General features: G+C 38.5%; 1 protein-coding gene across 1 annotated transcript; it reads right to left on the bottom strand.

Moving 5' to 3' along the window:
• Window positions 1-166: 166 nt before the first annotated feature.
• LOC113134106 (potassium voltage-gated channel subfamily H member 6-like) lies at window positions 167-22068 on the bottom strand. Its single transcript, XM_026313343.1, has 24 exons — window positions 21993-22068; window positions 21031-21261; window positions 14389-14553; window positions 13499-13673; window positions 12464-12639; window positions 11794-11873; window positions 10903-11022; window positions 9111-9283; window positions 8357-8495; window positions 7775-7885; window positions 7384-7538; window positions 6783-7024; window positions 5947-6146; window positions 4898-4985; window positions 4225-4389; window positions 3961-4082; window positions 3700-3771; window positions 2832-2931; window positions 2152-2260; window positions 1877-2045; window positions 1556-1689; window positions 1022-1188; window positions 803-891; window positions 167-211 (listed from the first exon to the last, which is right to left on the bottom strand). Exons 1-24 carry the CDS (start codon window positions 22066-22068, stop codon window positions 167-169), a joined length of 3303 nt encoding a protein of 1100 aa, XP_026169128.1.
• Between the last annotated feature and the right edge of the window lie 463 nt (window positions 22069-22531).

Here is a 22531-nt window from a genome sequence, read left to right as displayed (position 1 = left end):
AGGGGTGAGACAGCTGTCCAGAGATAATTGCCAATGGCTCCAATGATCATCTGATTGGCTGGATGCTACTTTTATACTGGGTTCACTGGGAAAGAGGCTCAGCAAGCAGGCGGAGCTTTGACTGAGCACAGTGATTGTCCTGTGGAGGCACTGGCTGAAGGAAGTGTTAGCCATGCTGAGCTTTGTGTTCTTCACAATCTGTGACCAGAACCTGCAATGGAGAGATACACAATAGGGTTCTAAGGTCTGGAGTCCAAAGCCCATGTTTCTGTGATTGCAGAGTGGTATTGATTTAAAACATGGGTATAACATATATTTACTATTCTGAACCTAATGGAAGAAAATGATGCATCTCTAAATTGAAAGGATTTTTACTTTATTGAGGAATACAACATTCTCAAAGAAATCCTCAATGAACACCCTATATTTATAATATTCTGAAATCATAACCAGGATGCCAATGAGCATGTCACTACTTTGCATATATTCCAACTACCTCTACACTTATTTGTTCCTTTGTCTGAATAATAAAGTAGAGAATAAGGGTTTGTGTTTGAGCTGATTCATCTTAATATTTTAAGAAAAACAGCAGAACTGAAAAGAAGTCAGATTTTTAAAAATGGCATCCTTACCCTATTCTCTAAAATGATTACTGTGATACTAAAATGTTTACGGTACCTGTGAGAAAGCTGCTAAGCTCTATGTCCTGAAAGGAAGGACTGGTTGTTCAAGCTTTGCTCAGGCTGGGGAGATAGGGCAGTGTGGGGTGATGGTGGGGATGGTGAATGTAAGGAAGACTTACACTGGCTTCCTGTGGGTGTAAAGGCAGAGGAGGAAAAATGAGTGGAGGTTTGTGGACTGGGTGGACAGGTAGAGGTTTCCTGGTGTAAGCTGGGAGAAGAAAACAGTGACTGATATGAAGTGTGAAGTCGTGAGGCATGAATAGAGGGCAATTTTGATTTGCTTTCATTCGACTGCTTGGAGGCTTCATTCGACTGATCAGGGTCGGTAGGTGACCTGCCTGTGGAGAAGGCAGGATTTAAGGTGAAGGATTGGGAAACAGAAGTAGGGGAGAAGGGTGTATTAGGTGCTAATGTCAGGGTGCTGTAGGAAGGTGGGATCATAGACATCTGCTTCTGCAGCAACTGCATAATAGTCTTGATGTCTGTTGACATGTGAGACTCCAACCTGTAAAACACAAACATCTGGATAAATAATTTTTGAATTAATAATTTCTGAATTTCCCCCATGGGGGATGAATGAAGAATCCATCTATGTCTGTCTCTATCTCTCTCTGTTTGTCTGTCTATCTATCTATAAAGTCATGTGAGCTATTACAATACAGTATTGAGATAATTCATACTTTAAGTCTAACTGTTCTTAGGACAGTAACCATGTTCATTGCTACTTTTGAAAGAAGAGAGTTATTTTTACTTCAAAAATCAAAAAAGTATGTAGTTCATCCACAATTTTCTGGTATTGTGGTGTTTACCATAAAATCTATCTGTATGTAACATCATCATCACTACTAATCATGATAAGCTCTATGACCCACATGCTTATCTGCTGCTGCAGAGCCTCCAACCTGTTTTCCACTTCTACCTTCTGCCTCAGAGAGATGACAGGAGGAGGAAGAGGGATGGGAGGAGAGCTGGAGGGAGGCAGGGCAGGGAGCTGCTCACAGACATGCTGAAAACGAGATGACGGAAGGCTGTTGGAACAGGGCACATCCTCACTTCTCTGTTCTTCTTGGCTCGCCGAGCCCCAGAGCATAAAACTGTTGGAGTCTCCTGAGAATTCATTGGGTCACACAGATGCCATACAGTGAAAAACACCATACACAGCTAAGACTATACATAGCTATTTACTGTCTCACTTTTCTCTGAAATGCATCTTTACACCTGCCTGTTACAAGGTTACAGGTCTCTTTCCTCTCGGTGTCAGGGCACCTCATAGTGACAGCAGTATTAATTATGGAGGTCTGAGTGGGACCATTCATCTCTGAATCTCTCTCATCATCCTCACTGGAGAACACCGGGCCATATCTAAAGAAGCACTTAGGTCAGAGTTGTGTTTTGTAATGGGTAAAGTACAGAACCAGAAAATGTAAACATGTGTTTAATATGTTTTAAACAAAATACCAAGTCTTACAGTAAATTTTTCTGATCATCTCTGTTGTGGCTGTCACGGTGCTCCCAGTTGTTGTACCGTCGCCTACATCTGTAGGCAGCTCTCTGTCTTCTTGTTGAAACAGTGTCACCTGACAGATTCACAGAGAAACACAGAGCGTCTAAAATCTGAAGAAATCATGAAAATTCAGTTAAGCTAAGCACAAGAAGCTAAAGGCAAACTCTTCTGTCAGACAGTTGTCAGGTAGGAGCAGGCTGATTTAATGCTAATGCCATGAATTTCTCAAAATATAAATTAAAATCTACAGATTCAATTAAGAACAAAAGGATAAATGATTATAACTGAATATAATTTCATATAATCATGACACAGTACATGTATAGTAATATAAAAAGCAACAAATATCAGTGTGTATTGCATTTAACTTTACAGAACCAAACTTAACCATGATGCTATTGTAAAGATTTTTGCTCCTTTTAACATAACTTAACATTTTTTCCTCATTACCTCTTGGGCATCAAAAGTTTTATTTTACTTTTCTCAACTGATCTGTAAAGAAACTGCAGACATTATGGCCCAGACTGAAATATATAACTCTAGGCAGTTGCTCTCCCTGGTCGTAAGGGGGCTCCACTTTGACTGCAGTGTGTCTCAGCAGGTGCTAACTGTCTTTACATGACATCTGTATTATGAATTGCTACCTGTGTAAGTTGAAGAAAGTCTGTGTGTCCTGCGTGGTCTGTTGAATCCCTCATAGTCAGAGTCTGCTCCACTCAGAGGACCCATGCCTTCACTGTTCACCTGCAGGCAGTGAGGGAAAGAGAAGAATATGAAAAAATACAGAGAAGATAAGGAGAAACATCATTTGTCCCGCGATGGGGAAATTCACAGTCACAGCAGCAAGGCACAAGATAAAAAACAGGAGCAGAATAGAAAAATATTATAGGAAAAAAACAATATTTACAATAAAATATAAAGTAAAATCTGACAATATTGCACTCTGGTATGTTGTAAACTTATAAATTTAGAGCAGTCATTTATTCTTGAAAAAGCAATTGATACAAAATTTTTTTTGTGAAATGATTCTTTTGGGATAGTGGTCTATTAGGGCTATACACAGAATGACATGTCTGATATTTCTATTGAGGTTCATCAAAATATATATATGAAAATAGACTCAATGCACCATGGGTATTTCACAACTAAATTCCAAGTAAAACTGTCTAAAATGTGTCTTCTCTATAATGGGCAGCTTTTCACTTCACCTTGAAGTGTGACCATCTGATTCAGCTTCTGACACAGCAACAGACGTAATAGAATAACTTGAACAAAAATGTAAATTATCATATAAATATGATAAAATGTTTTTCTGTGTCTTTAATTACATTGTGATGGTAAGGTTGAACTACTTATGCTTTTGCACAGTATTGCTCTTCCAGTTGAAAGTGAGAGTGAATTTCAGACATATTCAATCAAATCCAGGATCAAGATATCCTCATTGTAGTTTTGATACATCATCATTTCTAACTGGTCTTTGTAAACAGAGGAGCTGTAACATGTATAACATACATCTCTGAGATTGAAGGTGATTTCCAAGTTGGACCAGAAATGTTTACAAAACTCAGGATACATGTCCAAAACCTGCAAGCACAAATTACAGGAAATCTGCATTTACAAGAAAATCACATACTAATGGTTATTCTGTGTTTATCACATGGAAACAATACAACTTGCTCAGTCATCAGCTATATTCACTAGTTGTCTCAAGAAAAAAAAAAAAAATCAGTACAGACTGTCAGAAAGATATTAGTGGGAAAACAGAACACTTACCTCCAACATATCATCTCTGTGTATCTTGTGCAGTTCACAGTAGGTCAGAGCTCTGACATCAGCAGTGGATTTTCCTGGCAGAACATACAGATTGAAGGGCTCTCCAAAGATATCATTCTTACCTGGGGCAAGAAGAAAATGTAGTTATGACAGTTACCTTGATGTGTTTATTTTTTTTATGTAGGATATGTTAAGGACTCAAGTCTCATGTGGACTACTAGATATTGTACCAGTATTATACCTGTGGCTTATACAAGAACTTACCCAGTATAGCTACCACAACATCTCCTTTAAGGATCTCTATGGATCCTCTAGAAATGAAGTAGAGAGCTGATAACAGGTCTCCAACATGGACCAGGGTGTCACCAGGAGGAGCATGGGTGGTCTTAAACCTGATGGCTAGGGCCCTCAGACATCCCTTAGTGGATCCTAGACATCATAACAAACAGTTGGTGGTCTATGGTCTTTTGAATACTGTAGGTTTCTACAATGGTAATGTATTTGAAATTATGTTTGCCAAGCCTGTGGCATAAAATGTGTAATAAGTGGCACATCTCCATGAATGCACATCTGTAACAACCCACCCTGCATCATCAGAAGAATTTTGAATTTAAACCAGTACAGACTGTCAGAGGTACAGAGTCTACTGAAGGCAGCAGCCTTTTGCTTTTGCGCTGCTGAAGTGAACAATTTGGAATTAGGTTAATCTATAATACTGCATTATTTTAATGAAGTTATTATTTGTTTTGTATGTAAGATCTCATTCTGGAGTTTAATAAATAAATATAGTGGAATAATATACAAAATTATTTGCCCCTGAAATGTAGTGGAGTAGTATTATAAAGTGCCATAAAATGAAAAGGTTAATTTATGTACAGTACTTAAGTACAGTGTTCATAAACATCTACTTTTCATCTGTGATGTACTTCAGCATTACCTTTGAAAGCCTTACAGTTCTGCAGCAGTGACCTGTTGAGGTGTAAACAAATATCTGCCTGGAGACACTCTGGGAAACCTTTTAAAACCTGGAGGAAACGAACAGATAAAGGTCTTTTTTTCTTTGTACATTTCTGTGTTATTTTGTACTTCTGACCCGAAAGCTTGATTAGCAGGAGGCAATTGCTTATCAGGGGAGGTGAGCAGTTTGACTATGTTAGAGCAGTGAGGTTGTTACTGTAAGTCAGTTGTTTTAAGCTACTCAGTGTGACGTAAAACATCTAAAAAACAGCAAATGGTGAGCTTGAACTATGGAAAAGTTATATAACCACTATTGATTGTCAATATATTTTACCGTCTTACTCATGTGTCCAAACATTGCTCTGGCCAGCAGCATGAAAAGTGAAAGATCATAACAGAAGACACTAAAGATGATCCCTTAATAATCTAATTTTGCGAATACTGTGAAAGCAAACTAAAAACTGCAAATGCTTTAGGAAACAATAACTATTAATATCATTCAGCTTTTTCAGCTGAACCACAGGATTTTAGTTAATATCGGAGTAAATAAAGCATGTCAAACAGCAAACAGAAATAGACGCTGTAAAGAAATAAACAGCCTTTTTCACAAACCATGCAATACATGAAAGCCGGTGTGGACCTGTAACAATGGTAACTGTACACAAGTGGTGACAGCTGTATCCTCAAAATAATATTACAACTGTGGGGCTAAAATGCCACTAATGACACCTAAACTAAAATATCTTCAGAGCTTTGATGAGTAAAACTAGACAAAAATCAAATGACTAATGTTCGACTAAAAATAGTCAGGTTAAACAATAAACTCCTGGTTCTTATTAGCTTTGGGATCTTTGAATGTTAGCTAAACAGATCATCTGTTTACAAGAAGACATTGTCTGAGCACAAAAGGTTGAACATATGGTAAAAATAAATTTTCAGTTAAAAACAATATAGAAAACAAAATCCTCATCCTAAACCTAACAGCTGAGAACAGACAAAGACTGGGTTAGATCATACATACATACTCACAGAGTTCATATCTATCCCGTTAGTATATGACCATGCATGTTGGAAATACTCCTCCAGCCTCTGTCTCAGTGGGTTGGGGATCTGGTGGAAACGGATAAACTCTCGAACTCTCATCATCTGGGCATGGTAGCGCGCTGTGCCAGAGTAAAGGCGCTGGATAATAGCTGATACATTACCAAAAATACTGGCATACATCAGAGCTGGACAAGAGAGAAACAGAGGCTCTGTATCATATAACTTTTTTCTCTAAGACTTCCATGACAAGTACTGTCTTCTTGGATTAATGATGTTTCAGAAAAACTTTCCCAATGGGACAAGGTGAAAGTGTTTCCTATTCTACAGCCTAACCTTTCTCAAAGACAGCTGTTTTGATCCATCATATTGTAAATATTGGTGAACAGCATTATTCTTAAATGAACTGTCCCTGCACACTGACATCAGTTCTGTTTGATGATATACACGGTTAGCAATTCAGGGACAAAAAAAAAAAAATTATGTTTCCTTACAGCAGTGAAATGTCATCATATTTTGTGGGCTCATGGTTTTGTGAGTCTAAAAATATTTCTAAGATGATGATTAAAACAGGATCCCCAACCCTCCCAGAGGTCCAAGAGTAGACCAAACTCTGAAGTCATGCTTCTTAATGAAAACTGCCATAAATGGTTGTTTCTTTGACATAAGTGGCTCTGACAGTCAGCCAATGCTACATATGCTACTGAAGGTTTAAAGTAAAGAAACAGTTCTGCCTTTAGAAACAAAACTTCTGTAACTTTAGCTTCACTCAAGTTTGCTTGGCATGGCAAAAAAACCCCATAAACCCCCTCTGCAGAACTCACCACCAATAAGCATGACACAGATGGAGAAGATCTTCTCAGAGTTGGTGTTTGGGGAGACATTGCCAAAGCCCACGCTGGTAAGACTGCTGAAGGTGAAGTATAGAGCTGTGACATATTTATCTCTAGTGGACGGACCCGACCCAATTATGGAGTCATTGTAGGGCTTCCCCAGTTGGCTGCCTAAATTATCCAACCAGCCAATCCCAGCTGAGGTCAACCGCTCCACATTACCTATGGCATACCTAGGGTAAGAAGAACAACAGCACTATGATGGGACTTTAAACACTGGCTCATATGTCTGGGAAAAAAAAAAAAAAAAAAACTTTCAACATCAAGTACAAAAAAAAAAAAAAAATCTTTTCTCTTTTTGTGTAACATCTTTTTAAGCCCTACGCATTTTTTTCAATTTGTACATTAAAAAAAACCCTAAATTCAATCAGTAAGAGCTCCACAACTGTAAGGCCAACGAGAACAATATAGACATGGGACACTGGAGATTGCTTTGAAATACAGTAAGTTTCATTGTCCTGTAGGCTAGTAAGGGTTTTATTAAAATGTAGATGTTAGTTATATATACTACAGATTAGTGTAAGTAATGTACCAGATGCAGGCCAGCCAGTGGGCAATGAGGGCGAAGGTGCACATGAGGAGGAAGAGGACAGCAGCACCATATTCAGAGTAACGGTCTAGCTTCCTTGCTACACGAACCAATCGCAGTAATCGAGCTGTCTTCAGTAAGCCAATCAGTGTGGTGGTCTGTGGAGACAGAGAGCAGTACTATTTCTATGTGAAGTGAACAAATAATCTAAAGTAAAAACAAAAAAAACAAAAAAAAAAGTAGGAACCTTCCCACTTGCTCCTGTTTAGTGAAATCTGAAAAAGTCTTTGCTCTATTAAACGAATATTCCAGGGTTTACCCAAACATCTTACTCCACCCTCATTTTCTTAACCTTCCTCCTCCCTACCTCTCCCTCACCACCTCCCCTAACCACCTCCTCTTCTGAGCGGTATATGAGGAGGTCAAAGGGAATAGCTGCCACCATGTCGATGAGGAACCAGCCTTTTAAGTAGTGGACTGCAATCCGAAAAGACTTGCTCACCACCTGAGGAGACAAAACACAAACAGTAAGTCAAATAAATGCAGTGGCTAGTGGGCCCAGTGCTCATTGACTGGAAGATAACAAATCCAAGGCTATCCCTGAAGGTGTGTTTACATTACTGTGGAAAAACAAGAGTCCTGCTGCACATTTTTGTTGATTGGTGCAACACTGACCCCTCCAAACTCCCAGGGCTGCTGTATGAAGTGGCACTGCCTAAGCTACAATGTTAATGTTTTAGTGTTGGCAAATTCAGTTGCTTTTCCATTAAAGAGCCATATAAACACATCAGTGAAAATAAAAACAAATATGAACTGGAACTCATGGTGATCTATAAAATCTAGATTAATGCTATTAATTTCTCTGCATCCACATGTATAAATGAACCACTGACCACCAGTAAATGTGTCAGTCATTCATACAAAAAGACAGTAAGTTGGTAGATCAGTTAGTCAGTTAATGAGAAAATCAGTTCACCTCATCATTAGAGTTTACATATGTGGTCCTGAAGTTAATGATGATATCAACAATGAACATGATGTCCACTATGAGATCCACCACATTGAGGGGGGAACAGGAGTAGCCACAGGTCTGCATGGCATCTTCTTCCTGGTCACTGAAGACAAAAGCATCAGTAAGTTCATAAATTAGTTTTTGCTCAAAGAGAGAATGAATTTACATTCTGTAAATTCATTTTGCAAATAAGAAAAGTATACATACAGTATTTTTTTTACTTCAATGCACCTTATTTTATCTATGCTGCTAATTTACACTTAATATATGTTATATGTTACTCATCATATCTATGCACCATGTCACCAAAACAAATTCCTTATAATGTGAACCCCTCACTTATTTGGCAATAAACCTGTTTCTGATATGCTGATAAAGTACATGATGCAAATTACTTTTGATTGCTAATATTTGACATAGTCATACTGCCAGTTGTATATATAATTTATATTTTTATATCATCTATATTAAAATCTGATGTTCAGACTCATATTATATTAGTATTCTTTCATCCTTATGTGTAAAAAAACTGGTGATAAAGCAAGAAAAAAAGAAACATATCTGCAGATTACCATTTCACCACAACCATTAGTGCAACCTTTAATCAACAAATCTCTACTAAAATGTTGAAATGTGCCAATAGCCACTCAACCAGAAAGCACCAAGTGATTTTCCTTGATAATCAGTATATCAGCATTGGTTGCGAATTTCCACTAACCTCAGTAGAAATGTAGCAGAATAAGGAGTGAAAATTGCCGTATAAATCACTAAGAGCAGAATAACCCAGTCCCACACAGCTTTGAATGGACTGTAGTGAAGGATGGTCCACTTCTGGATCTTGGGAGTCTGTAGCTTGTACTCTGGTAACACATCTGCGCCCAAAGACAGTACCTAGAGGAGAGAGAGAGAGAGATGTTATTGTTTTCAATCACTCATACAGCTTTTTATTGACAGCTACATGAGGGGGCAGATTTATAGTGACAGGTGATATCCTAAAATAAAGGCATAGGCAGTATTTCTGGGACATTTGTATATGGTATATACCATAAGGAAAATGGATGTGGCTTATGTCAATCTCTTCAGCATCATCCACTGAATCTCAAGACAATATTGCTTCTATGTACACACAAGTAAAACTGTACAGTGCTGAACCTTTGTTAATATCTAACTACATATTGCTACTGTAACGGACACCCTCAGAGACAGGAACAAGGAACATGTTTAAGGCTTTTATTTGGGTACTCACAATACAGCAAGAAACAAGGAAACAGGAATGGTGTGTCCATGGAAGTGTAACTGAGATCAGACAGTGACTTGGAGTGAGGAAAGTCCCTTTATACGAGAGGGAGAGTGCAGAAGAGGTGCAGGTGAGTGACTTGGGAACAGGTGAAACGAATTGTGGTGATTGCCAGGGGGAAAACCTGGCAGAACCTAACAGCTACTTTTATGTCTGGTTTTAAGGATATACAGCAGTGAGCAATACACCAAGTTTTATTTCTGTGGCATTCATAGTTATTTGATATATTCATGACTTTAGGGATTCTCACATGATCTTACACTCAGAAATAATATTCATAAAACTCTGGGGTCCTCTCAAACTTCCATTTAAAAAAATGTATGTAGTTTACTGTAATGTCTCAATGAAATTAAACCATAACACAAATAAAAATTTGGAGATTTTAAAGATACCGTCAGTCCTTTTGGTTTAAGTAAATTTAATCTAAATGTTTGACAACAGTCTAACACACTGTGGCATTCTCCAGCTGACATCAGATGTTTGTTGGGACAGATAGCACCTGTTGAAGAAGTTCCCACAAATGTGTCACACTTGCAGTTTTCTTTGCTTTCATTCTTCAGTGGGAGAGTCTGGAGACTGTATTGCCATTCCATTATTTGAAACTAGCTGTCTTGTTCTTTTCTTACACACAACCTGGAATTAGCTTTGCCTTTTTATTCTGACTCCAATTGTTAACTGCCTTTTTCTCTCTATTATAATAGCAAGATCCAGCTGTGCTGTATTGCTTCAGAGTTTGTTGAAAGGACACCTGTAGTAAATGTTTGCATCCATTTTCAAGGCTTCAGCTATTTCTGTTGCTGCCAAGAAGATGGAAGAAACCCAGTACTTGATCTTTGAAATTTATATTCCTTTTCAATTGTTTTGTTAAGTAGGAAAAAACTGGAGTGACTACATTTTTTTTCCTGGTATAAAACACAGTTTCATGTGCTGATAAGACTATATCTGCTAGCAGATGATCTGCTGGGTCCTTTATGCCACATACTTTCAGCTAATGTTGAAGTGGAAAGTAATTAGCACATTAGGTGGTTTAGACCTGGATAAACAACCAGAAATTAATGGATGGATGGATGGATGGATGGATGGATGGATGGATGGATGGATAGATGGATGGATGGATGGATGGATGGATGGATGGATGGATGGATGGATGGATGGATGGATAGATGGATGGATGGATGGATGGATGGATGGGTGGATGGAAGGAGTCATCTACCTGGGTTACTTTCTCAGTGACATGGTGTGTCCTGTCAATTAGTTTGCAGGGAGGTCTGATTTCACCGGGAGGTAAAGCCACAAAAGCATCTGTCTTTGTGTCCATTAGGCTCTGGGTCATCTGCCACATGTGTACAAATCACACACACAGACACACATTGAAAGCAAATAAGCACCACACTGTGTTAATATCTGATGATAACATTTACATTTCACAGTTAATATACACAATAAACATAGCAGCATGTGCATATCACTTTTTCTTTAGTCCCTCCCACAAAATATATACGGCATAGATGTGAGGAAGATGAGGGAAGTACGTGCTAAGCTGCAGGTAAATCTGTTAATTCTTTGCACATCTGCATACTGTGATTATGTACACCACAATGCACATATGCATATTTTATGTATATTGTGTGGTGTATATTTACACTGGCTCTGCAATAGTGCTGTCTATAACTGTTATACTTTCATACATATTCTGCATATTCTCACATATAGTCTGCACTACTATGGTACTGCACTATTGTGTATGCATTGCTTTGTACTCATATTCATATTCAGCAGGTAACTATTGTATCATATTTTATCTATATATCTGTATGTACCTGTACATATGCTTTATACAATCCCTTTTTGTCTGTATATATTTTTGTATTCACCTTCTCATATTTATGCTTCACAGAACAACTGTGCCTGTGTATAGATTACCTGCACTTAATTTGTAATTTGTGCTGCAATAATGCTGCTATTATTCGCTGCATCAGTTGTTCAGCAAATAATATTAATACATGCTTCTTTACATGTTAACATTTCTAAAACTGCAGAGGTCAATTGGTGTTTGTTTCTGCATGTTTGTGAACAGACCGCTATAGGTGTGTCTGCATGTTACCTGGCTGTTGGTCCGGCAACGCAAATCAGTGTCTGAAGTCCCAGCTGGCACACTGTTTTTTCTAATGGTTACCATACCAGCTACAGGACAGAAGAGAGAACATACAAAATGGAATGATCAGTAGCCATCCATCATCTATACCCACTTATTCCTATTTAGGGTCACAGGGATCTGCTGGAGTCTATCCCAGCTCTCTTTGGGTGAAAGGAATCATCAGTATATAAACACCAAATAAAACAGAACTGAATAAAATCTGACTAACAACACAATGATATTTTGAATCTAGATGTGTCTAACGTTCCAAGCTTAGAGCATTGCAGGGTTTCCTTTGCTTACAGTCTGCATCTGGCATAAAGAATACTGGCACATACATAGAACTTACAAAGTGCAAAGACCAACAGTCATGCTCATTAAGCCATTATTATACACTGGACCTTAGTTGTTATACTTACAATAATACATGGAAAATGGTTTGGGTTAAAGTGACTTCCTAAAGTAACAACACTGTCATCCATGTCCAGTGAGAACAGTGACTCTCTTGGGGAAGTATTTAGATATTACCAGTATATTTGGATGATACAGTCTGTTGGAACTTGCCTTTGTTTGGCCTTATTAGGCTTTAAAAACAGGATGCTGATTAGAGAGGAAGGATTAGATTAAATGGTCTCACCAGTACAGCTGTGTCTCAGCTGTAGCCTCTTTTCCCAGTAACTCTGTCCACTTTTGATGTCATCCACTGATGAGAAATGTTTTAAACTCCCACAGCTGCCATCAAAACTGCTGGAAGGAGGGTTGATGTGGAATGGACAGTCATCTTCACCCTGACCTTTCCCTTTTTCCTCTCTCCTAGACAGAATGGACAATAAAGCTCCAGTGAGCTCTAAAGTTCACAGCTCTCATTCTCCCTCTCAAAACACACTGTGGTATTGGACATACAGGCGTACAGACCCAAGACCTCCAGCAGTACAACTACATCCATCCTCACCCTTTTAGACTGGGATGAATTCTCAGCCTCAGTTCTTTGGAACTGAGTGGACCCATGAACACCTTTATTCCACACATTTCAAGGATTCAAACTGGTCCAGGTGCAGCTTCTTCCTGCAACAACTGCAAGGCTCCACAGCCAGAACAGGTAGATCCTAGTTGGTGTTTCATAGTTTAAACACAAACACACCTTCACAACCAGAACTGAAATCATTTAGGAAATGATGATGGCAGGCATATGAAAAGGTTGCTGTGTGAACACATAGTGAAAGTCAATAGTGAAACACATTTTTCATTATAGAGTATATGTCTTCACTGGATAAATCGTAATTGTTGACAAAAACTACATTATAGTATGTTATAAACAATTTATGTAATGTTTAAATGGTGCATTTAAATGGCTTAAAGCTTAAATGGGATTAAAAGTCTTAATATTAAGTTAATTTTAAAAAATGAAAGACTTCATTACCTTGAAGGATGTGAGGAGCTGAGGGGAAGGGCCAGAGTTGCGGGTGCTGAGGCTGTAGCTGTGGGCAAACCTCTCCTCCCTCCTTGTCCTGGTCTGGTTCTTGCCTCCAGAAGCCCAAAAAAATCATCTCCTTCTTTTCTCTTTCTGTCCCCCTCGCTCCTTCGTCTCAGTGCCACAAAGCCATCCCTCTCTCTTCCTCTTCCTCCTCTAATTTGCTTTTCCTCCTCCTCCTCTTCCTCTTCCTTGTTCCACTGCAGTAGGCCAGTTGCCTCTGCCAGCTGCTTTCGCTCAGGGAGGGACAGCAGTTTGTCCAAGGCCACAGTCTCATTTCCAAGGGAATGGAGGTTGGCACAAGGAGCGCCCAACTCTGTGTCACCTGAACTCGGGCTGGGGGAGCGAACAAGAAGGCGCTGACGCTGACGCCGAGCTGGATTTAGCAGAACAAGAAAACAGTGATGTTTCAGTTTGCTTTTTAAATCATATTATCAAAAAAAGGAATAAAAGTCAATTTTTTTGTTGCTATAAATTCAGCAGCAACCATCCGGTGGTCAGGATGAATGGCAGAATTACAAAATGTAACACCATGACACCAGAGTATCCTGGTTTTGGATAAATGTCAATAAACATGTTATTGCTTAAGATGCTTTGGATCTTTTCAATGTGAAACCAATCAAAAGTCTTTGCCTATCCGTAACCAAGTGATGACATAACCATAAAAAGATTAACAACGCTATGGTCACTACAAGTGACAAAAGCAAATCCACAACTCCTAATCACGCTCTCTGGGATTCATTTATTTAGATCAGCAGATTCTCTTTAAAATATTTGAGTGTTATTTATAAGTGAAAAAAGCTTTATTCCCAATTTGGTTTTATTGACTGAATTGCAGATTAGATTGCAGCCTACAATGTCTAAATGATGTACTTATTGAAAAGAACAATACAATGCTTTCTAATGTTATTACCTAACAGAGTGTCTTGGCTCATTATTATTAATTATTAAAACAATCATTAACTTTTGTCTAAATTTGGTATGAATGTGTGAGGAATGATCTGTGTATGGTGAATATCTGTGTGTGTTTTGTGTGAAATTCATCCCTCAGTATCTACTGATTAATTGTGGACAGTGTTAATTAACCATACCCAGAGTCAGCCAGGGGATACGTAGCATTCTGTTGAGCTCTCTAGCTGGAGAACTGTTGGTTGGTTTCGGGTCAGTGGGAAGCTCAAAGTTGAGAATGAACATGATGACCAGGCCATCTTCATTCTTAACTGGAACCACATCTATTACACAGTGGAAACACACTCCTACAGTAACAGAGAGAGAGAGAGAGGGACACAGAAGAGAGAAGAACGGAGAGTTTCTCTCCCTTTTAATATGATAATTTCTGGTTGGGACAGAAATAAAGGCAGTAGAGTCATGGAATTATGAACATTTCCTCCAGATGGTGACACCATATAGAAAATGATTACTGTGCTGCTCATCATATAATCTGAGTGCAAACCTAGATATTAAGTGGGAATAATAGACATAATCTATTATAAAAACTAAAATGTTATATATTTTTTAGGAAAAACTGCTTAATGTATTTACTTAAAGATGAAATATAGACAATGGTGTACAATATGAACCAGTGTTTTGTTTAGTTAGACAGCTGGAGTTCCAGAGGGAGAGAGCAGCTGTAGAGAAAGCCCTGTTAGACCAGCAGAGAAGGGGCACTACCATAATGCAAACATGCAAGAGTGGGCCCTTTCAGGCAGCCCTGAACAGCTCATAACTTAACAAATTACCATTATAAAGACGAATGCGCAAATTTAAACACTGGCTAATTGAAGTACCCTTTATATCAACCACGCAACTAAATGAAATTAACAGATCACTTGACAACTTTGATGAGAGAAATAAAGTTACCTAGCCAATTTTAAAATGTTACAATGATTACCTCTGTTATTGATCCTTTGATACTCTGTAGTTGTCCTATTCATCCAGACCACTCATCACAGTGTAGGATCAGACAATTTTATACCAGATTCTGATTCTGATCTGATTTTATAGCAAAAAGCCAACCACTCTACTTATAATTAAGATTGTTGAAGAAGAGTGAAAGCATTCCTTCTGTGGTAAATGGCGTTATACTTATAGAGCACTTTTCTACATTCAAGAACACTCCAAGCACTTCACACTATTTGCCCATTATACAATCATTTGTGCACTCATACACAGATGAAACAGCTATCTGATAGGTGCCTCAGATGCCCCTTTTAAGGCAATATTATTTTTATTGTGACACAATTCATCACTATATGCACTCAAACATATCAGCAATCTCCTCATTAGGAAGGAAGCTTTTTTATAGGTTTGCAGGGGAGGACACCTGATCACGTCCTTTGTAGTATTAATGAACAAATTCACATATCACTGGGTATGGTATGTTAAACATTTCAGATTTTTCACAGTTCAGTTTTAGAAAACAGTCTTTCTTCCCTGGGGTGAAGTGGATGGGTGAGGTAGTGGGAGTGAAAATGGGGATGGATTTAGCAGTGTTCATTTCGTTGATGAAATATATTAGTTATAATTTTTGTCAACGACAAGTTTTCACTGACGAAAACGAGACGATAACTAAATAAAAATTAAGTGATGACGACAAAAACTATAATTAAAATATATTGACATTTTCGCTGACTAATAAAAATGAGACGAAAATGTGAGTGAGGGACGTTTTTAGAAAAGATCAGAATCAGAATTAATCTTGTAAGACAAAAGTAACTGATCCACCTAGTGACGCGGGATGCGTGAGTACACGACATCATCATAGCCTACACTGGGTTTCTGTCTGACTTAAACTATAATGAAATGGCAACAGCTGGGCAAAAACAAAGAGAAGATATATGGGTCAGTTTCATCTTTGATGCAATGGTATTACTGCTAAATACAGTTTTTCTTTTAAATATTGTTGAGTTGCTCTTTTGCTTTAAAGAATGAAGAATGTCATATGCAGGTTATAAACAATACATATCTAATTTTTGGTCTTTTATGGAAAGGCCATATTCCATATATATTTAATGAAACTTGTTTTGATTTAATTTTAATTTAGAATATTCTGTATATTACAATAGTTTAACTAAGTTACACTTAAATCAAACCCAATATATTTTAGTCGACTAAAATCCTATGCTATTTAGTCGACTAAAACTAAACTACAACTAAAACAAAGCAGATGACTAAAATATGACTGAATCTAAAATTGCATTTTAGTCAAAAGACTAGGACTAAAACTAAATTAAAATCTGCTGTCAAAATTAACACTGGTCCAAGTTTTTATTCAGTTCAAAACAGAAAAGGTCAAGCATACAGGCTATTCTCTGACTTCAACTGAAAGAGGATTTCATGGATAGGTAAGACAGAACCCAGTTATGGATGTGTGTGTGCCTGTGAGCACAGTATTTGTGTGTGAAGGACAGAGACGGGAGAGAGGAGGTTGTGGTTAGGGTAAGTTCCCATCCAGGAAGGATTATTTTAGCTACATACAACTTAGTTAACCTTAATGATATCACAGTGACCTGAGTGGACCATCTGTTTTAGACCGGACACACACACACACACACACATACACAGACATGTACACAAAATCACAAAACAGCTAATCGTTAAAGAACTAATGTTGAGACTAAATCATGACCTGTACCTACCTTTTTGAATAGCTAAATAATTTCAATCAGGTGAGACTTGGTTTCACAAATTTACTAATAAATAAAACATGCTTTGACTAAGTTTTGGATTAATGGCTGATCATGAAGAGGAACACAATAATCAGACTGATTTCTCTGGATTTAATGCAAGTGCAGGGAGTGGCAAGATAAGCAATTCTATCACATTGATTCAGTTAAATCTGTTCCTGCAGATTAACCATGGCGAGAATGTGTGTGTGTGTGTGTGTGTGTGTGTGTGTGTGTGTGTGTGTGTGTGTGTGTGTGTGCGCGCGTATGTTCTGAGGTCAGTGAAGGTTGCTGCGAGTCTTTAGGACCAATGGGAGAAATAGGATCACAGTTTTCATTAGAGTATAAGTACCGTATCAGCCAAATAATATGATAAACTAGTGGATTAAAGATTAATGGAAAGAGCCAAAAGATTAACCAGCCCTCTCACACACACCCACACACACATATAGACTCACGCTGTCTTGCACCATGCTCTTCTTTTCTGACTTTCTAGCACTACCTCCCTTCTATAACCCAGTTTCTTTTTTCCCTTTCTGCTTCACTTATATAATTACAACTCAATTTGACCTGATTTGTCAATCAATCAAATCAATAACACCACATGGAATATTTGTGATCTTTGTATTGCAGTGTACCAAGCCACTAAAGCTTTGAGAGGTTACTTTTAAAAAGATGCCAGTTCTCAGATTTTGTTACACACATTATCAGAAAATATTGTTTCTAGCACCAGCTACATGATATATATTTGCACATTCTTTCATATTCTGCACCTGGACTTTGCAGATGCTACTAATTTTACAGCTGATAAAATAAAGTTTGCAGAAATTAAGTGTCTTACAAGTCCAAAAATTCTAAATATTATGTTTCAGCATTTGGAAATGTGAATTTATAGTCCAAGATATTTTAGGTCAAGCCAAATAGCTTATTACAAGTGCCATCTCTTTGTATTATATATCTCTGCAGTATGTGACCCAAAACATCAGAACAGCCCCAGAAAATCACATGTAGGGCAAATTTGTTTTGCACTTTATATGTATTTTATGCTGACAATCAACATGAACTAATCTTAAAGTGGCAGCACATTATGCATCATCTCCCTTCCTTTTACACCACTGTGGAAGTGCTGCCATCAGTTGTGTTAAATGGCACCGCTTTGTTCTGATACTGTGTGCACATTGTTACTCTCTCAGGCATCTGTTATTCCCTGGAACTCTCCATGAAGTGTCATTAAAAAAGAATACTTTTACTGGATTGCTGCTAAATAAGGTGTGTTTTACACCCCAAAATAATTTTTAAGAAATTGAAAAATGGTATCTGCTGTTTGCAGTTACAGTATATGAAATCATTGTGGATTCTACTGCTGGGAATGTGGACTAAACAAAAGTAGCCTTGGCATCACATTCATGCATACATTGTCTATACCACCTTATGCCTATTTAGGGTCACAGAGATCTGCTGGAGCCAGAGATCCCAGCTCTCTTTGGGTGAAAGGCATGCATGAAGACATTAGCACAGAGGAAATGAATGATTGCTTCATCAGTAATTAACTATCTGAATGATACTGGTGTGTGAGCTAACTATTTGTATTCAAGTAGCTCTATTTGCTTTAGAGAAGTTAATATTAAGTGTGGTAAATACCTTACAGTTCTTGCTCTAAGTCCACTATAGTGTAACACCGCTCCACTGTTTGACAATATTCACACTATGAAAATATGACCAGATACTTTCTTAGTCCCATTGACCACGACCAGCTTGCCCCTACCTTCTTTCTCAGAACATGCAGTAACGTCCTTTTCTAATGTTTCAACTTAGTTGTGGGTCTAAACAGGACCATGAAATTCATGGAAATGTCAAAGATGCTGCTGGCGCCATGTAATGTGTGACATCATGACTTTATAAAAAAATACTGGCTACTAAACATGGAATAAATTCATATTATGGCCTTTTGAATGTGTTTGCCCTGTCTCTGACTAGTCATAATGTCATTGTAGATATTTTAAATTACAGTTGTGACTAGTCAACAATACATCACAGATATCTTAAATGTGAATTCTAAAATGGCACAGTGACATCAGTGACGCCCTTTTGGATATTCAAAATGAAATTGTGACTAGTCAAAATGTAATTGTAGATATCTGAAATTGTCACTCTTACTAGTCAAAATGTAATTGTAGATATCTGAAATTAGATATCTCGTCACTCTAACCTTTTTATGTTAAATGGTGTCCATAACTACATTTACTAGATATTCATATAGTCTTAGAAGGAAGGTCTTTGTTTTGGACACTTGAGTGAAGAGAGGGGCAGAGCTGTCAACTGATCACCACCTGGTGGTGAGTTGGATCCGCTGGTGGAGGAGGAAGCGGGGTAGACTCGGCAGACCGAAATGTATTGTGAGGGTCTGTTCAGAATGTTTGGCCGAACCCTCTGTCAGAGAGGTCTTCAACTCCCTGAGAAGGTCTATATCAGGCGGCTGGAGAGGAAAATCTGGCCAATGGTAGAACCTCGGATCTAGGAGTAACAATGCGTTTTTTGTCCCTGTAGTGGAACCATAGACAAGCTCTATGCCCTCTTCAGGGTGCTCGAGGATTCATGAGATTTTGCCCAACCAGTTCACCTGTATTTTGAGGACTTGGAGAAGGCATTTGACATCCCTCATGATATCCTGTGGGAGGTGCTCCAGGAGTATGGGAGGCGGGGCCCCTTTGCTAAGGGCCATCCGGTCTCTGTATGGTCTCCTGTGAGCAGGAGCTTGGTTTGCATTGCCGGCAGTAAGTCAGATCTGTTCCCAGTGCATGTCGGATTCCGGCAGGGCTGCCTTTTGTCACCGTTTGTGTTCATTATTTTTATGGACAGAATTTCTAGGCACAGTCAAGGGCTGGAGGGAGTCCAGTTCGGGGACCACAGGATTTCACCCTTTTGCAGATGATGTCGTCTTGTTGGCTCCATTGAGCCAGGATCTTCAGCCTGCACCGAGGCCATGATTCTCAACCAGGAAAAGATTGCTTGTCACCTCTAGGTCAGGGGAGAGACCCTGCCTCAGGTGGAGGAGTTTAAGTATCTTGGGATCTTGTTCACGAGTGAGGGAAGGACGGAGCGTGAGATTGACAGACGGATCGGTGCATCGGCAGCAGCAATGCGGTCGATGTATCGGTCCATTATGGTGAAGAAGAAGTTACTTTAACCTATTGTCATGAACTGTGGGTCATGACCGAAAGGATAAGATCTTGGATAGAAAAATGAAATGACTAAATGAGCTTCAGTCGCAGGGTGGCTGGGCACTCCCTTAGAGATAGGTTGAGGAGCTTGGTCACCCAGAAGGAGCTTGAAGTAGAACCACTGCTCATCCACATCGAGAGGAGCCAGCTAAAGTGGCTCGGGCATCTGTAACCCATTTAAAATGGGTTAAAAATAAAAAATAATTCTGCCACTGGTCCTGGCTTTACATATGAAATATCTTTGTGAAGATTAAATAAAAAAATGACAGTTTTTAAAAGTTTTGGAAATAATTCAAAATCATGCAAAAGTAGAAAGGGTAGGCCCTAAGTTACTGGTAAAAACGCAAATGTTATAGCGGCATCACAAGAAAATTATATTTTCGACATTTTTTTTGCTGCAGTGTTGTTGATTTAAGCCATTCAGTTTACTCTGACACTTTTAGCAGAGAATATACTGCTACTACTACCACTACTACTAATAATAGTAATAATATTAATGCTAATAACAATAACAACAATAATAATAAAACCACATGTGGCTTAAACAACTTTAAAATTACAGTCAAGATGTTTGTGAACTGAGTTTGCAGCCAACAAGAAATAAACAAATCACACTATTCTTAGTTATGTAACTAACTTTTTAGACTATAGAATGTAGTTATGTTAGTTAGTTGTGATCCTGTTACATAACTAAATAAGTACTGTGAAAGTCAGACAGCATTGGAGAAATTGATGTACAAATAATGAATCATTGTTTAGAAGCTGTGTGATGGCTATAACATTTTCTACTCAAGTTATTACTGGTTCAAATGATGACTGTATCTCAGAAAATCAATCAGGATCGTACCATCTTTAGTGTAGAGGGAAATCTCCACCCTTCTCTCCTCTGATCCCAGCAGCGCTTTAGCCATCTGGACCACTGCTGGCCTCTTGGTGTGAGGTCCATACAAGAAGCTGCAGGTGCAGGGCTTCTGCATCACCTCAGCTCGGGTGTAACCACACATCCCACAGAAGGCATCGTTACAGAAGATGATGGCACAGTTCTGTACCTGTGCATTGGCGATGATAAACTTTCGATCTGTCAATGGAAGGAAAGAAAAGGAGGACGAGGACACACAGAAAGTCCTAGTTCTCAGTTCTACTGGCTCCTATGGCTGGTCACACTGACATTTACTGATGATTTCACTTATGACAGAAGCAACAGGGTGAATCCAGAGGGAGTCAGGAGGGACAGCAGTGCTCAGATTCAACACACAAAACACATCAAAACTTCTCAACTGTGTGAGTTAATCACCTAAAGTTGATGTGACTGAGCTGCACTTCACTTGCTGAAGACCAGAATAAAGGCAGAGGCCCACAACCAGCAAGAGCCAAATGTGGCAGCAGTGAAGACTTGGGAGAGCATCAGCAGGGAGGAGACAAAGAACCTACTGATGTCTATGGGTCAAAGGATTTTCCAAATATTATATATGGTGATATGTCACCATATATAATAAAAGGTTTTATCCCACACACAGTTCTTTCTCTATTGATTAAAATCAAACCTTAGAATATATTATGTATAGAGTAGTATATATAGTTATTTTGTTTAAGATTGAATGTACTGAAGCATTGGCAAGAAGAAAAAAATGCATCTGTCTAAATATTGTGAAATAAACACATCAACAAATTACAAGCGAACTAACTTCTGTTTCACACCTATGATAAGCCCCCATCGACCTATATGGATATACTTGAAGATATCAACTTAGATTTATTAATTATACATATTAACAAAAAAGGTTAAAATATACTTAGATCCTTACTTACTTTGTCCTTCAAACTTGCGAATGATGGTGTCCAAGAATGTGTTCTGAGGTGCCACATGACCCCGTCTCACTGGCATGGTTGTGAAGCCTGTTTAGGTGCTGATTGGGTCTTCTGATTTGCCAAACACACTTCTCTCTTACAGTTTTTTTTTCTCAAGCTTAGAAGTAGCAAAAACAGAGCTGTTGGAGTTTTGACTTGTTTGCTTTGTTTTGTCCTGAACCTCTGGTCACACTCCACCACATCCTCTCGTCCCATTCTCCCTCTCTCATGCTCCCTCTGGAGGCCCACCCATAATCTGAGTCCTCCACTCTGATTGGTACATGCTACAGGTAGGTTTTATACAATGTGCTATCTACTACATTACAGCCCACAGCTTCTGGCACTGCTGCTTCTGATAGCATTATTAAATTTCATAATGCTAACTTTATGTGATCTAAATAAGGCACTAACAGGTATCAAAGCAGTAAAAGATTTTTTTTAATAGGCCACCAAAAAAAGGAAAGACTGCCATTTGGTTGAACAATCAATAAAGGGCAGAC

This window comes from Mastacembelus armatus, chromosome 17, assembly GCF_900324485.2.
Source record: "Mastacembelus armatus chromosome 17, fMasArm1.2, whole genome shotgun sequence".
NCBI classification, from domain to species: domain Eukaryota; kingdom Metazoa; phylum Chordata; class Actinopteri; order Synbranchiformes; family Mastacembelidae; genus Mastacembelus; species Mastacembelus armatus.
This window is presented reverse-complemented; position numbering and strand designations above follow the sequence as displayed.

Excerpts from the sequence above, each read along its gene's own strand:
- LOC113134106 (XM_026313343.1), bottom strand. The coding sequence starts at position 22,068 with ATGCCAGTGAGACGGGGTCATGTGGCACCTCAGAACACATTCTTGGAC. Across the intron at positions 21,262-21,992 it reads TCGCAAGTTTGAAGGACAAA|ATCGAAAGTTTATCATCGCC; the intron begins GTAAGTAAGGAT and ends TTCCATTGACAG. Across the intron at positions 892-1,021 it reads AAATCCTGCCTTCTCCACAG|CTTACACCAGGAAACCTCTA; the intron begins GCAGGTCACCTA and ends TTCTTCTCCCAG.